This window comes from Daphnia pulicaria, chromosome 7 (assembly GCF_021234035.1).
Source record: "Daphnia pulicaria isolate SC F1-1A chromosome 7, SC_F0-13Bv2, whole genome shotgun sequence".
Classification (NCBI taxonomy): domain Eukaryota; kingdom Metazoa; phylum Arthropoda; class Branchiopoda; order Diplostraca; family Daphniidae; genus Daphnia; species Daphnia pulicaria.
Genome location: NC_060919.1, coordinates 12887604 through 12903515, shown reverse-complemented (window position 1 = coordinate 12903515; position 15912 = coordinate 12887604). Strand labels below are relative to the sequence as shown.

Genomic DNA, 15912 nt, shown 5'->3' with positions numbered 1-15912 from the left:
TCGTTCAAAACTAACTGGGGTGTTCAGTGCGTAGACGGCTCCACATAGCGGCAATGCGTCCGATTTGTGGCTTGCTGTTTTTCTCTCTACTTGATTTTGTGAATTTGATCGCCGGCCAATCTAATGCCGTCGACGCATCACCTTTCTTTTTCAATTGCAAACAGTTTGACCGATTGCCGGACAATTGGGATCCCAGCAATGAGTCTTCCATGAAAGTCGCCCAGGTGGAGCTGGGTGGAAACCCACGTTCCTATATTGGTGGCCAAGTATACAAAGGTATATTTACTATTAAGCTACAAGAATGTTTAATTTTTTAAATTTGCAACGAGCTATGATATTTGAGCTCTACACTCCATACATTGTGTTATTATTTGTTGGTCCATCAGAATGAAAATTTTTAATTTATTTACTATTACCGTATAGCTTTTGCATAAAAACGATTTCATGTTATACAGTTACTGTCAGATTACTCGAGGATTTTGATTCAGCAATGATCACGGGAGTCTATTCTGCAACTCCAAGTGGCTCCATCGTCAAACAAGTAATTTAACAATAACTTGCTATTAAGCTGGTTTGATTCCATCTATGAAGTTTTCCATTCTTCTCAATAACAAAAGACTTCTCAGCGTCAACGAAAAATGTGCACCATTTTGCATTCTTACGCAAAACGACGACCCACCGATGAACGCCGAGTTGATTTCCGTTGGATGGCACCACCAGAAGACATGGGCTGCATTGATTTCGTGTAATCCATTGATTGTTTTTTTTTATTTCACATTGCAGACTATCTATAATAGCAGTCAAGTTTGACGTATGTAAAAAAATGTATCAATAATATTTCTATAATATCGTCAAATTAGAGGGACATTTACACGCCAAGAAACCATTCTGTTAAAAGATGAACGGATTTTTCACCTATGTCCACAATACTCCGGTAATGCTATTCATCAAGAATTGTCCATTTGTATATATTTTTTGATAACTAGTGAATCCTTTAGACGAACTTGACTCCGAGAGCGTGACGCTATCTGGCGTGAACCAGGAGGGAGGCGTTATTTTCCGTGACGATTTCGAAACCGGATATTTCACCCCATCTCTTTGGTACTGCTATATTTATACTACAGCACATATGTAAAAACTGTGGCATTTTTAAAAATTATTTGCATTATTTATTATCATATAATAGGACCGAATCTAAAGGATTTCAAGTTAGCAATAGTTGTCAGCCGATTTTTCATGGATTGTCGGCAACGGTGTGCAACAAGCCGGGAGAATCTCCCGATTCGAATGCAGAAACTACCGAATTTCACGTGTCTACTGTTGCGCTGAATTTGACTAGCGCCGGAACTCTACATTTCACCATCGGACAAACGTCCTGCACTATTGGCGATCAAGACATGACAGCCAGTATGGGGTTGAATACCAAAATCACAATCTTCTATGGTCAGTTAGCTTCACCTTATGACACAGAGTGTTCTAACTGGAAACCGTTGCAAACCATTGCCAGGTAACTCACATTCCCAACACCGTCTTCAGTATTTCTTATTTAATTTCTGAATTATAAGTATTATAGATACAAGTACACATGTAAATTTAAATAACACATATTATGAATAATAATAGGCCATAAATATCAGTATAATACTGGATAAATGTAAAGCACGGCATAACTAAGTTAAAAATTTCATTTACGCTTGATGCATCGTCGTCCTCTGAACTTGCCTAGTTGATTAATTTCTGTTTTCTGTTTACTTTCTGATTTGATAGTTTACCCAAAACCAGAGAACTGGCTTCTTACGTTTTTCCTCTATTGTCACCTGTTCGACAACCGGAGACATGCTTGCGGTGGTCGGTTGAAATAGTCGAAAACCAAACTGTTTGCTTTGGAGTAGATGATGTGATCGTCACCAACACGGCCGATCGACCTTCCGAATTACACGCAGACTTTGATCCCCTCAACACGGCCGACTGGCTGTCCTTACCTGGCGGAAAGATCCACGTACAGTTATTCCCATCTAATAAAATTCGCAATAATTTTTTTTAAATTTTATCTCCTCATGCAGAGTGGCTGTAAAAATAGCAAAGGTGGAGCGTTGGTGTTCAATGCTAACCAGCATGGCCCAAATTGGGCATCCACTCGAGATTTGCAGCTCATTTCAAATGATAGCCCCATATCATCTGACCAAATCCTATGGAGAGCTGACTTTGACGCTTTACTCCTGGACGAACAGTATACGTTTATATTTGTTTCATGATTGGTCTGACTGAAATACTAACTTAGTTGTACATTAATCTCCCAGTTGGGAGTTTCAGAATGCTCGGACTGATGCCGGCTGTGAAAATGAGAAAAAAATTTTGATTCTCCAGCAATCGTCCAACAGCTCCGTTTTCTCGGTTTGCTCCCCACCGATCAATTTGTCTTTAGCTGGCAATTTGCGCTTCCACCTCAAGCCCTTTAACTCGTGTGAAATAAAGCAAACTAAAAATACCAAAACAGCTGCCAAATCGGCGAAGCGTACTCCATCTAAGCTGAACGTATGGATTGAGCGTTTCGACGGCCATAGAAAGAAACTGGTCATTCTGTCAGGACTTGTCCTTGACAATGTAAGTAGGATAAATTTTTTCAAAACATTTTATTAATCAGAAATAATACGGTAGAAAATGTGTCCCATTAATTTTACAAGGTGCCTGTTACGCCTTCCATATCGATACCTAACGAAGCCCAAGAAAAAGACGCAAAGATTTGCTGGCAACTGCTGGGTGAGCCAGCGTCTGAAAAGGAGTTATCGCCTTGGTCCGTGGACGACATTCAATTGCTTCCAACGCTTCCGTCACCCATCCAACACATCTTGCAATTTCGTTTGAATATGGCATGCGATCTACCTGGCGGAAACACCTCCTCACTAAGTTATAATACCCGCCAGCTTGATAAAGAAGAAAACAATTTCCATGTGCTAGTCCAGTATTCAACCGACCAGGGAAGCAGCTGGAACAATCTGCACAATCTTTGTTTACCTCCAACGTGTACTGGTGCCCTATCAGATGTTATCCAGGTGATTCAACCTAACCCATTCATGACTAGGCTGGACAAAAAATGTAAAATATCTCTAATTTGAAATGTTTTCTTTGTAACTGTAGACGACTTGGTCTAGCCAAGAAATGGCAGCGCGTCCGTGGGATCGCATTACTCTTCCCGTTTCATTTGCTTCGCTGGCCGAATCCGTGCGCTTCCGCTTCATCCAGAAGGGTCGCAGTACGTCTAGTCTCAATGTAAAGCACTGGGCCGTCGATGACATCTACCTTGAAGAATGCTTGATGGGGTGTAGCGGCCATGGAACGTGCATAGAAAAAGGCCTTTGCTCTTGCGACGATGGCTATCACGGTGAATGGTGTCAGCATCCAGTCCAGCAGCTTCCGCCAACTTTGCGAGACAACTTTGAAGACGAGACGAGCATTTCGAATTCATTCGCTCGATTTTCTGGACACAAGTTGAGTGCCCGATGCGGACAAGTTGGAGCTGGACTAGCGGCAGTCTTCGATCAACCTGGTAGTCGCCAATTGATGACCCTCGACCTCGACACCACCGAGAGTTACATTTTGCGATTCGCTCTCAGAATGAACGGACCCGGAAGTCAACTACACCAGCACTGCCCAGGACCCGACAGGCTAGTCGAGACCATCTACGTTCACTCCTCTTGCAACGGAGGCATAACGTGGACTCTGCTCAAATTTATTGAGCCCTATCAAACCAAAGAAGAATCAACTCGTTTAATCCGAATTCAACTGACGCCGGAAGCTCAAGGGCCGAGCTGTCGGTTCAGAATTTGGCAGGCTCAACATTCCGGACCCGCAAAGGACGTTTGGGCTGTCGACGATCTCTACGTCGGTCCTAATTTGACTCAGACATTGACCCGAAACAGCAGTTCCGACATCAGTTTTCCGACTACGGCGGATGCTTTCGTCGGCCGTCATACGCCCGAATCGTTCTGCAACAGGGACGGCGTCATGGTTCTTCAAGCCGACGAGGGGGAAGAGACCTATCCGGTTCGGATTGAGCCATTTTCCGTGATCCAGCTAGAGCTGGCGGTTGGCTGCAGTTTATCGACTCCGCTACTCAACAACAACAGCATCGTGGTCCAGTTCTCTGTCGACGGCGGCAAGCACTGGAACGATTTGGACGACAGCCGGCGACACGTATCGTTCTTGCAGGATTGGAGAAGGATCGGAATCAAACTTCCGCCAGCTTCGTGGTCGGAAGCCACTCGATTTCGCATCGCTCAGACTGGAAGCCGTCCCTCCGATCGCAGCGCGCTGGGCGTCGACTATTTTTACGCGGGGCCCGACGAATGCCCCGAGCTCTGTCGCGGCAACGGACGCTGCGCCCTGTCCGGATGCGTTTGCGACGACGGGTTCAGCGGCGAGAGTTGTCTACCCGATTCTCCGCTCACCACGCTCAAAGCCTCCGACCAGTCCTTAGCATTGACGATTGGCGGACGTGATTATCTGATGGATCGCGATGGATGTCTGGTGCGCGGAACGCACAATATCATGCTCGACGGGCTCGGCATGCGTTATTTGGAGACGAAGGAAATCAGCTACTCACCGGGCATCGTCGTCATGTTCTTCCTACGGTTAGGATTCTGCGAATCGTCCCAAATTGGGTCCCATCACGACGTCTTTGTTCAGATGGAAATCTCTTGGAACGGGATCGACTGGAAACTGCTCCGCGAGTACCGCAGCCCATTTTTCTCGCAGCCTCAGTTTGAACAAATTGAAATCTTACCGTCCAAGAGCATACGATCCCAAACGCATCCGCCGCCGTTTAAAATCCGCTTCGTTCAAACTGGCATCCACGGTAAGGATCGAAACGTGTGGAGCGTGGCCGGATTGGCCAGCTCGTCACAGGCGGATGTATTGACTGGGCTTGACATTGGTAAACTGGAATCGCCATTGATTGACAACACGGACTTTTGGCTGGTGCGAAATGATCCGGATCCCAAGTCGTCCTGTCTAGTCTTCGACTCGAGTTGTCTCAGCAAGATCGCGTGGTACGGCGCCCTAACCCAAAAATTATTTCTCGACGTCGGGGATACAATTCAGTTCGACGTTGTCGTCCAGCCCGTCGATTCGACCACTTTTCCCGACACTGCCGAACAAATTCTTCTGGAGTACTCGGCCGACGGTGGAGTGGATTGGCAGTTGGTTCAACCGGAATGCCTTCACACCTGGTCGAACTGCCTTGGATTTTACGAGTCTAGCCGATTAGATTATCGTAGTTTCACATCATCGGAGGATGCCAATGAAAATCGATTTCATTTCCGCACTAGCGAAGCCATGGCCAACAAGTAAACGTTTCATTGATTATAGCTAGTACGTAATTTCATGGATATTGACATTTGACCGATTCATAGGCCGATCCTTCTTCGTTGGTTGCACCACCGACTCGGAGATCAACAACACCATCCACTTCGTGGATTCCAAATACAGAACTTGTATATCGGAAATCCATGTCCGTCCTCGTGTTCTGGACACGGCAGATGTTGGAATTCGGTGTGCTCCTGTGAGGCTGGCTATTCGGGTACGTCACGGTGAATTTAGCTCATTTGTTTTTTATTTCTGAAAAAAAATTAGCCAATTCACCTTTCGTACCAGGTGATGACTGTTCGGAGACGAAAGAGACTAAAATAGCCGGTTTCTACGACACTTTTGTTTACAAGGAACACACGAATTCTTCACCAAAATTGCGTCCCTATTGGGGTCGCATCGTCGGCGGGAAATTGATGCCGAATTACTGCGATGGCTCGACAGATGGAGTTGTTTTCTTCGCAAGTCGGGGGCCGCGCTCTTTACAAACTTTGGAAATTGATACCAGAAACTTGAGGTTTTTGCCCATAATTTGTTTTTAACTAATATCATATCACTGAAACTAATCTAAATTGAATTAAATCACGCGTTAAAACTTCTGCAGAATGGTGCAGTTCACTTTGGCTGTCACTAGCGTCTCCATTTACAAGCAAAACTGTCGCCTGGCTGCCAAACGTAAATCTTTGTCGGTAGAGATACCCGCTGCCAGTCTTTTAGTTCTTGACTACAGTAACGACAACGGACTTACCTGGAACCCCCTGGAAACCTGGCCCTTGAATTCGGAAATCGATGAGAAGAGGATAGGGTTCAGTTTGCCAGATTCCGCTAGAACGGCAAGAACCAAAATTCGATGGTGGCAACTCACCTACCCGAACGCCAATAACCGAGGCATTTATTGATTACAGATTTATAATTATACGAGATGAATAACAATTTGACAATCGGTTCCATGCCTTAATTAGACGGTCTGCAGTGGTACCTGGATGACGTACTCGTCAATTTGAACATGACCAACCCAGTCGTTTTCGAATATGAGAATCAGTCGGATGAACCTGTCCAAGAACATCAGTCCAGCGACAGCACTGATGGTAGTGTGAAGGATGGCACTATCACGGATTGGATGGGTTGGCAAGGCTTGGTATTTCATGAGCCGCTCGATCCCGTCGACACTTTGCTAGGACCGGCTGATTTAGAGGACGGATCTTCCTTGTCGTATGCGGAAACATGGGACATGGAAATCACCGATCCTACCTTCGCTCAGTTTCAGCTGATATTACCAGAAGAGCACACCTTGAGGAATGTAGAGGTCCGATTTGAATATTCCACGGACATGGGTCGTCATTGGAGCCTGGTCGAACTGGAATGCTACATGTTGCACCAACTGAGCCAACAGTGTGAATACCTCCATCCGCCCAGTCGATATTTTTTAAATGTGCAGAACAACGCATCTCGAATCACCGTCCACTTACCACGGCGTTCCATGTGAGACTGGAGCTTCATCAGCTGACTTCCGAATATTTGAAAAAAAAAAAAAATTTCTTTTCTTGTTTAAATTCTTTTAGAACTGAATCGACGCGTTTCCGATGGATCAGCGAAAATGGACAGGATCGTGGGCCGACCGTGTGGGGTGTTGGACGTGTCTACATTGGCGGCACATGTCCGTGGATGTGTTCTGGTCATGGAACGTGCAAAAACGGACAATGCAGGTATTCTGTGCAATACATATATCAGTCAGATTAATAATAATGTGTTGTTAAAGTTGTGATGCCGGATATGGTAACTTGGATTGTGTTCCAATCGAACCTCTTCCTCGGAGACTTACGAGCCATTTTGACGGGGATTCCAATTTGGTACGAATTTCTGGTGGAGGCATTTCAACTGGATGCGGAGTGTTGATGTCTGGTCCGGCCGCTATTTTTCATAAGGTTAGTGTCACTTGTAGGCTATACTTAGACGCAATAAGATTTAAAAAAAAAAAAAAATTTATTTGTAGGACGGACTGCGCTACTTTGAGTCAATAGATTTGGACTTGACAGCAGCATCTTATGCTCAAATGTCTATTAAGTTTAACTGCTGGGCGGAATTGGAAAGTTACGCCAATTCACTGGAACCCTCACACCAGCGACTTTTATTACAGCATTCAGTTAACGGTGGAATTACTTGGATTCTTATCCAAGTATGATAAAATGTTCAATCAGTTTCAATTCAATTTTGCATAGTTCAGGCACATTTTATTTGACGCAACTATAAAAAACATTATTAGGAAGTCAAAGTTCATCCGCAACAAGACCCACAACTCCTGATTATCAATTTGATGCGTATTCCGGATTTAACCAACTGTACACGCCTGCGATTGTGGCAACCCGTTCACGCTGGTATACGTCGTCATTTATCTATAGACAATCTGTTTAATTTTTCATGCAGTATGAATAATACGAGTACCGAATATGACAAACAGGAGAAGGCTGGGATACATGGGCTATTGACGGTTTGGTTCTGCACAGCACAACTCCATTGGGTGTAATCATGACGAACAATTTCCAGAATCCTAGCAACGACAGTTCTACATGGCTGACTTGGTTTGGTGGTCAGGTTCAGTCGTTTTGTTCCAGGTTGACATTTTTATTTTGTAAATTTACTACGTTTGACTCGCGATCACATTTTCCCGTGTTTTTATAGAGATGACGCTCTTGTTTTCCATGGAGAATTAGGAGAGCAGCAAGTCTTCACGGGCGATGCCGTGATTGCACCAGAATCCGTCCTTCAATTTGAGGTATAAGTTAAGTTTGTTATAAGGCTGTGACAATATCTATATTAACTTTTTTCACATGGAATAAATATTAAAAAAAAAAATAACAGGTAAATGTTGGGTGTGGAACAGCTGACTCAAATCTAGAATATCCTATTCGTTTGGAATATTCCAACGACGGTGGTCAAGATTGGCACCTTGTGGTAAATGATAACGAGTCAAGTTGGAATCCTTACGACCGGATGCCACATCAAATGCCCACTGTCTATTCTTCCAAAACAACAAATGCATGGAAAAGGGAAACCGTTATGCTTTCGCAGTTGGAAACGAGCAAGTAAATTGAAAGCGATTTAATGTAGATTCGTGCTATAAAAAAATAATGTTTGTTTTTTTTTCCCCTGCAGGGCGATACGATTCAGATGGTATCAGGGATACTTGAATGGAACTTACGGACATTTAACTCCCCAATGGGCTATACGCAACGTTATTCTGAGTCCGCAATGTCCAGAACTATGTAACGGGCATGGCAGGTGCACGGAAGAAGGATCTTGTGAATGTGATGGCGGATATCAGGGTGATGCCTGTGAGACGGTGACACATTCGACTCTCAATCCTCATGACTTTCACGAATCGTTTATCACTGCCGGTAATGACTGTAAAGAAAAATGATTAAAATCTATCGTCTTCCATAATATTTTTCTACTAATGGTTGTAGAAGATCCGCTAGAAAATTTTAATTGGATTCGGCGAATAGGAGGTGAAGTCAGAGATCAATCATCAAGAAATATCGGTATTGGAGGAGTCTTCGTCATGGACCGTGTGGGAGTCAGAATGTTAGAAACACGCGACCTTGATCTGTCTAATGCGAAGTAAAAAAAGAAATATTACCTAAAATCAGTTTTTGATAATATCTTAAATACTAACCCAATTGAATAGTTTCGTCCAATTTCATCTCGACTCGTCCGAATCAATACCTTCGGAAGATGAAACTTTCGTGATCCTCGATTATTCTATTAATGGTGGAATCGAATGGACTACCTTCGAAGTTTTCCCACTTGATGGCTTATCAATTCAACAGCTTCACCAAGTGGTACTTTATATTTTGTTCAGTTAATTTATTACAACAAATAAAAACCAGAAAATATTCTAACCACCAACATGGCCTCAATAACAGCCTCTTCCTAGCCGAGCGCTTAGCTTAGCCACCCGGTTGAAATGGTCTCAATTGGGAGGACGGAACGGAAACTTTCACACCACCTGGGCTATTGACGAGGTAAAGAATCAAACAGTTATTATTAGATTCATTACAAAATAATTCTAGAATGTAAAAGAAAATAATGCGACAACCAGATTTTTATCGGAGGAGAATATTATGCCAAGAGCTCCTTAGAAGATGACTTTACATCGATTGAAATGACTAGAAGCAATTGGCTTTTTTTCTCTGGAGGAACACTGGAACCGTCTTGTGGCTCATCTAATTCAACTCTTCATTTCCCCAGTAATTTAGTCGCACATTTTCTTTTAAATTTGGCATTTAATCTTTTATTTTCTGAAAGATCCCAATGGCAAAAGTATGGCTATGACAAAAGACATCAAAGTAGTTGATCACATGTATTTACAATACGCAACATCCTCAGGATGTGATCATCCCAATGCATGCAATCGTAAGTTTTATACTTGCAGATTAAATTTACAAGGTGTTCATAATTTTGGAATGCAAATTCATTTAAATGTACCGCCACACAGGAGTGCGGCTGGAATATTCCGATAATTATGGACTTGTTTGGCGAAATCTCCCAGATGAATGTCTGCCGGGAGAAGAAGTCGATTGCAATGCTTTTGAATACCACACGGAACTCTTGTCGCGTGCCACAGGATATCAACGTTCCATTACTGTACCAATCCCAGTAAATAAAGGGTATTATAAGTGTTGAGATTGGGACTTTCCCCTCTATATTAGTCAAACAATTTTACATCTCATTAATTCAATTTAAAAAAAAACTACAGCGTAATCCGTTTCCGATGGATAAGTGACGATGAATCAGTTGACTGGACACTGCATTGGGTTTATATCGGAGCTGCATGTGGGCACTGTAACGGACGAGGTCGCTGCTGGGAAGGATCCTGCCAGTGTCATCGCAATTGGACTGGTAAGTCATCCCTAAATCAATACCTCACAAGACCGTCTGTTTGTATTTTTCTTTCGTAGGAGAGAGCTGTGAAATATCGTCTACCAAGCTTTTTTCAAGCGTACGGGAAACATTCAACAACAGTTGGAATTCAAGCATACTGTGGTCGAGGATCAACGGCGGGTCTATATCGTCTCTTTGTGGAAATCTGGACTCCGGTCCAGCTTTGCATTTTCACGAGGTAAATTTATCGAGGATAAGAAATTTGAATACATAACTATTGCAAATAATTGTAATAAGTATAATCAAGTGTTGTAACGAGAAAAAATTTGGCTACAAATGGATAATGAAAAACGCAGAAAAACGAGAATTAAGGGAGTGTGAAATAATTTCAAAGAATTTTAACACGGCAGGCTTGTGACCGATACGCCGAAACCCTTGAACTGGATCTACGCGAAGTCATAGTGGTACAATTTCACTTGAGATCTGCCTGTGGAAAAGTGCAGAGTAGCCCAAACCACGGAGTACTACTGTTCCAATTTTCGTTGAACGGAGGTGTTAAATGGCAGCCTGGTTTGACCATCTCTCTCAGTCAATTTCAAGATTCAAAGTGAGTATTTTTCGCATTTTTCTTTAAGAGCAATCAGCCATCAAAGATTTAGGCATCTGAACTATTACTTTGGCTAAAACAGGCTCGTCAGCTTTTTTGTGCCCGATGAAGCTCAAACGAATGCAGTGAAGCTACGTTGGTGGCAACTGGGACCAGCAGGACGGATGACAGAAGACTGGGCAATCGATAGCTTTATCATCGACCGTCCTTTGAATATCTCGTTGACTGCGTTAGAAATTCTTAAACAAAGAAACATTCCTTCACGCGATCTTGATCCGGACTATCAAGCAGAAGAGCCTGAGGAGCCAGTAAATCCTACACATATGAGACAATCACTGGACGGTCATTTCGGACAAAAATTGTGGTGGAGAAAGATCAATGTTGAACAACAGGATTCCTTTTGTGGTCAGCGAGGACATATCATGCGTGGTAGATCCAATGCAGTGGAAGAATCAATTCTGGAAACTTCAGACTTTTGGGTTGTGAGCGCTAAAGGTCACATATTATCATTTGATTTGATTGTCGGTGATTGCGGCCATGGATCTGATTCCGTAGAGCTGTCTAATACTCCACTTAAATTTCCCGTTCGATTTGAAGTTTCATATGATCACGGCATCACATGGAAGTTATTTCATCCCCTAAAAGTGCGAGGTGAAAAAGGCCAGGGTCCTCAAATACCAAGCGTTTTCCCGAAACTTGATAAATGGCAGACTTACCAATACTCACTTGAACTTATATCCGGAGCAAGGTTAATTTAATTTTACATTTAAAACATTATTTATCTTTTTCATACGTATCATTCATATATTTTTTTCATTATATAATATATATTTTTTAAGATTTGCTCGATTTCGTTGGAGGCATCCGAAATCTTCTGTCTCTGTTTCATGGGCAATTAATGATTTCGATATGGGAGCCGACATTAAGAATCCAGTTTTTGTTGGATTGGTACAATAATAAATTGTGCATACATTGAATTTAACTAAAATAATAAGAGTCGCTTCTTTCATTTTTGTAGCAAACATTATCTGATGACTTCAATAATGGGACGACAGTAAAACCGCATTGGAGATTTTTCAGTGGTGGAAAAATTGTCCATCCTAATGAACGACTCGGTGATGGGACGGCAGGATTATTTCAAGGGCCTGGGATAAAACTACTGCAAACTGTGGCGCTTGATTTGACTTTTGGTCGAAACGTTGAGTTTATTCTTAACTTTCAGTTGAACAAAGGACGAAGAGACAATGAAGATATGACACAAAACGTATTTTTACAGTGTTCACCTGATAATGGTTTGAGGAGAAAATTTTTTTATTTTATTTTTATAATCAGGACGCTTATAAAATTGAATTGCCTTAAGGTTTCAAATGGATTCTAATTCAAGACTACTTTCCTCAACATTACATAAACCCCGCGTCAGTTCATGCGGTTATTCCGGAAGACTGTCAAAATTCTCATTCTATTTTGCGGTGGTGGCAACCTGTTGGGACTGAGGCTGAAATGATTAAAAAATCCCCAATGTGGCTTATCGATAATATTGCCATCGAATATTCCAGAGAACAATTGACTGAAATCTATGGTATTATACTAGAAATTAATTAAATAATAAAAATTAATTATCTAACCTTAAATCATTCAAATTTTTTTTATTATTCATGAAAACTTTCCCTAGATACATTCGGGTATGTAATATAATAATACTACTGTGCAATATCCAAAAAGAAAATTACTAACGATATTATGACTTTAAAGTACTGAACCACTAAATCAAACCCAGTGGCAATTTCATCCGAATGGCGTCATTTCAAATAATATTTGTGGCACACCTGAAGTGGAAAGCTCATTGAATTTCATATCCAGTGAAAATAATCGGATTGCAGGAATCACAAGTAGACATGTCCATGTTAAAGAAAATTACGCAGTCTACTTTAAGGTACTCATAAAATAAAGTGATAGTTACTAGGCTAAATAAGTCACTTAAAACATATCTTAAAAAATCCAAGTTTTAAGTGTGTTTTTGAATTGTGTTAATCAGATTAGAACCTCTTGCGGACTAATACCTTGCCATGCTAACAACAATCGAAGTCAAATAAGATTTGAAATGAGACAAGGATACGAACAACCTTATTGGTCCTTGGCGAAACCCAATTGTTTTCCTAGTTCAACTAATTCGCTATGTGATCCTCAAATGTATCACAGTTCTACTGCTTATACGTTTGATAATTTTCCAACGTGGCAACGGGTCATCATTCCATTGAAATCGATACCGTTTTCCAAGTTAATTTTATTACAAAATTAGATTTTTCAGTGTAATAGGTTAATGTTTTCTTATTTTCTAGTACGTGGCAATTCCGTTGGATAACCAAAAAAAATGGTATAGGAAGAGGAGAGAAAAACACGTGGGCTATTAAAGATGTTTATATTGGGCGAATGTGTCCGTCTCATTGTCACGGCCATGGAGACTGTTTTCGTGGACGATGCTTATGCGACAATGGTTATGAAGGCTTTAGGTAACTTTTGTGCTATTATACCGTAATTAATTCACCGATAAAAATATTTTTTTCAACATTCTAATTATAAAAAAACTATTAAGCTGCGCGAGCTCAAATACGGTGCTCTCCGTTTCTTTATTACCTGTAATGGATCACTTCGACGATATCGTCAATCCACCGAATTTGTGGGAAAGCATCAACGGAGGGAGTATTAAAATTGGTTGCGGATCTCTTATTCCTCTTGCTCACGGAAATCATCTACATTTCGATGGATGTGGAACAAGGATGGCTTCTACTGTACCAATGGACGTCGGTATCGTAAGGTATGTAGGCCTAAATAACAGTAACAATAATAACAACGCAAAAATGCTTTAGAACTGCATCAATAATATGTGTTTATATTGCTCTGAATTCTCAATTTTTATTTACAATAAGGACTGAAAAGCATAATCATAGTTTATTTGTTAGGCGTGTAGCTTTCGTAATCCGCATAGGAACCCCACAACAGATCCCTTCGTGTAGGATTCAACCTTCAAACAGATCAGATATTTTTGATCGAACCGTACTTCTTCAATACAGTTACAATGGTGTAGATTGGCTTTTACTTGCTTCTCACGGAATACGCAATTTCATCCAGGTAATTTAGCCTACCAAAAAATCAATTTTTTTAAAATTTTTTCGAGACTTACAAACTGTTGTTCAAATTAAAATAGCCTCAAAGAATGATTTATAATGTTCCCATGCAAATGAATTCTTCGACTATCCAATTTCGATGGTGGCAACCACAACACGGGGGATCTAACTGGGACCAATGGGCGCTAGATAACGTGGAAATTCTGATTTAAATTCAGTGAAAATTTTTACCCAAAGTTCTAAAGATTAGCATTCTCATAATAAATTGGCTTAATACATCGTTTATTGTTGCTCCTGAAATGACCATCACGCGTAAAAATAAATTAAACAAATTTGACAATGTTCGATGAATGTTTCTTTTCAATTTTAACATGTTGAAGATAAAAAAAAATCATTGGGTTGATATGAAAACTCTTACAGCTAATAATAGGGCTGTTCAACATCTCTTTTAACATTTGTATCCATCGCGGCAACGCAGCAGTCGTTGGAATTTTTTATCTGCTAGAGAGCATCAGGCGCCCGCTTTGTCTGACCCATCCGATCCGACCCCCCAACCATACCCCACCCCATCGAAAACCCACCAGACAAAGCGAGGCAAAAACAAAATCAGAAAGATTGAAAGGCCCCGGGGGGATAAAAGGTACGGGGGCCCAACAAAACTTTTTTACGTAAGCCGAGAGGACCTTATGCAAAAATGCTGTTTTTGCAGTCCTCTCAGTAATACAGTTTTTAACCAAATACTTTCAAATTTGGTGTGTACATAGGTAGAGGTAGTGAGAACACCTCTGATTTTTTTCTGATTTTTGTTTCTATTTTTCAAAGTACTTTTGGCCCGTTCTAAAAGTCTTTGGAAAGCCGAGGAAACCTTATGCAAATTAGTCCACTTTGGCCTTTTTTGCAGTTGAACGGCTAGGGCTAGCGAAACGCGACTTAAAAAAAAAAAATAGAACTGCGTTTGCTTTTTTTCAGGTCTGATTTTCAATTTTTTTTATTGATGTTTTCTTGGTTTCATTTCAAGTTAAAAAACAAAATTTTATAGTTCCCCTTTTTTCCGCTCCCATCCCTTTGTTTTCTCTCGCGCCAAAGGGAAAACAAAGGGATGGGAGCGGAAAAAAGTGGAATTAAAAAATTTCGTTTTTCAACTTAAAATTCAACTTAGAAAATTCAAAATTTTCTCCGAATGATGAGTTTCTCTAGTGGTAACAACTTCTTGTTCAGAGACGGGAAATTTTGCCGTTTTTTTTTCTTTTTTTTCTTTTATACCCCTTAACTTTAACAAAATAACAAATTGAATTACTTAAAATGTTCAACAATGTTCAGCAAATGTTATAAGTGACCCAAATTGCACATTTTCCTTGAGTGACTCTACCTAAAGCGTCATTTTATAATGTAGATGTAAAGTGCGCTATAGAAATTGAATAAAATAAAATAATAAATAAAATAAACTCGGAACACTAAGGTTTCCCCATTCTACAATTACAAAAAAATCGAAAAGACATATGATGGATGGACCGGGCAAGGAGTAAAGGAGTAGGCACTCTTGTACAGCCTTATGGGACTACGAGGATACCATGCTCGGTCCGCTTGGCCAAAAAACGCCCAAAAAATTGAATGAAAAAAACCCCTTTCTCAAGGCTTTAGAGCTGAACGCCAGATCCCTCGCCATCTGGTGGGATAGCTAATGGCAATATGACGTTAGTGAACAATCGATTTCGTAAATCCCGGTTATATGTGACACAGATGCCAAACCTAAATATGTGTAATCTTCATTAATATTGCCATTGGCTATCCCACGAGATGGCGAGGGATCTGGCGTTCAGCTCTAAAGCCTTGAGAAAGGGGTTTTTTTCATTCAATTTTTTGGGCGTTTTTTGGCCAAGCGGACCGAGCATGGCATCCCTGTCTAGGTATGGAGTGCCTACTCCTTTACTCCTT

The 15912-nt window shown here is 41.2% G+C and overlaps 1 protein-coding gene and 1 long non-coding RNA gene across 2 annotated transcripts; one reads left to right on the top strand and one right to left on the bottom strand.

Moving 5' to 3' along the window:
- The first annotated feature begins 14 nt into the window (after nt 1–14).
- Nucleotides 15–14277, top strand: LOC124349256 (reelin-like). The gene is made up of 43 exons (XM_046799719.1): nt 15–276; nt 456–541; nt 618–745; nt 861–934; nt 999–1101; nt 1187–1507; nt 1768–1999; nt 2064–2230; nt 2301–2604; nt 2685–3053; nt 3139–5345; nt 5412–5578; nt 5653–5881; nt 5969–6252; nt 6327–6846; nt 6927–7070; nt 7124–7289; nt 7358–7540; nt 7628–7739; nt 7823–7976; nt 8044–8137; nt 8224–8447; nt 8518–8759; nt 8829–8982; nt 9050–9203; nt 9288–9386; nt 9464–9611; nt 9670–9777; nt 9860–10031; nt 10121–10263; nt 10323–10483; nt 10656–10852; nt 10935–11600; nt 11692–11800; nt 11871–12144; nt 12213–12431; nt 12525–12534; nt 12605–12785; nt 12888–13129; nt 13192–13362; nt 13446–13667; nt 13813–13981; nt 14058–14277. The coding sequence occupies exons 1-43, from the start codon at nt 54–56 to the stop codon at nt 14187–14189; spliced, it is 10464 nt and encodes a 3487-aa protein (XP_046655675.1). The 5' UTR covers nt 15–53; the 3' UTR covers nt 14190–14277.
- LOC124349260 lies at nt 387–1013 on the bottom strand. The gene is made up of 2 exons (XR_006920257.1): nt 916–1013; nt 387–788 (listed from the first exon to the last, which is right to left on the bottom strand). It is a non-coding gene; the product is annotated as an uncharacterized LOC124349260 (long non-coding RNA).
- Nucleotides 14278–15912: the final 1635 nt, after the last annotated feature.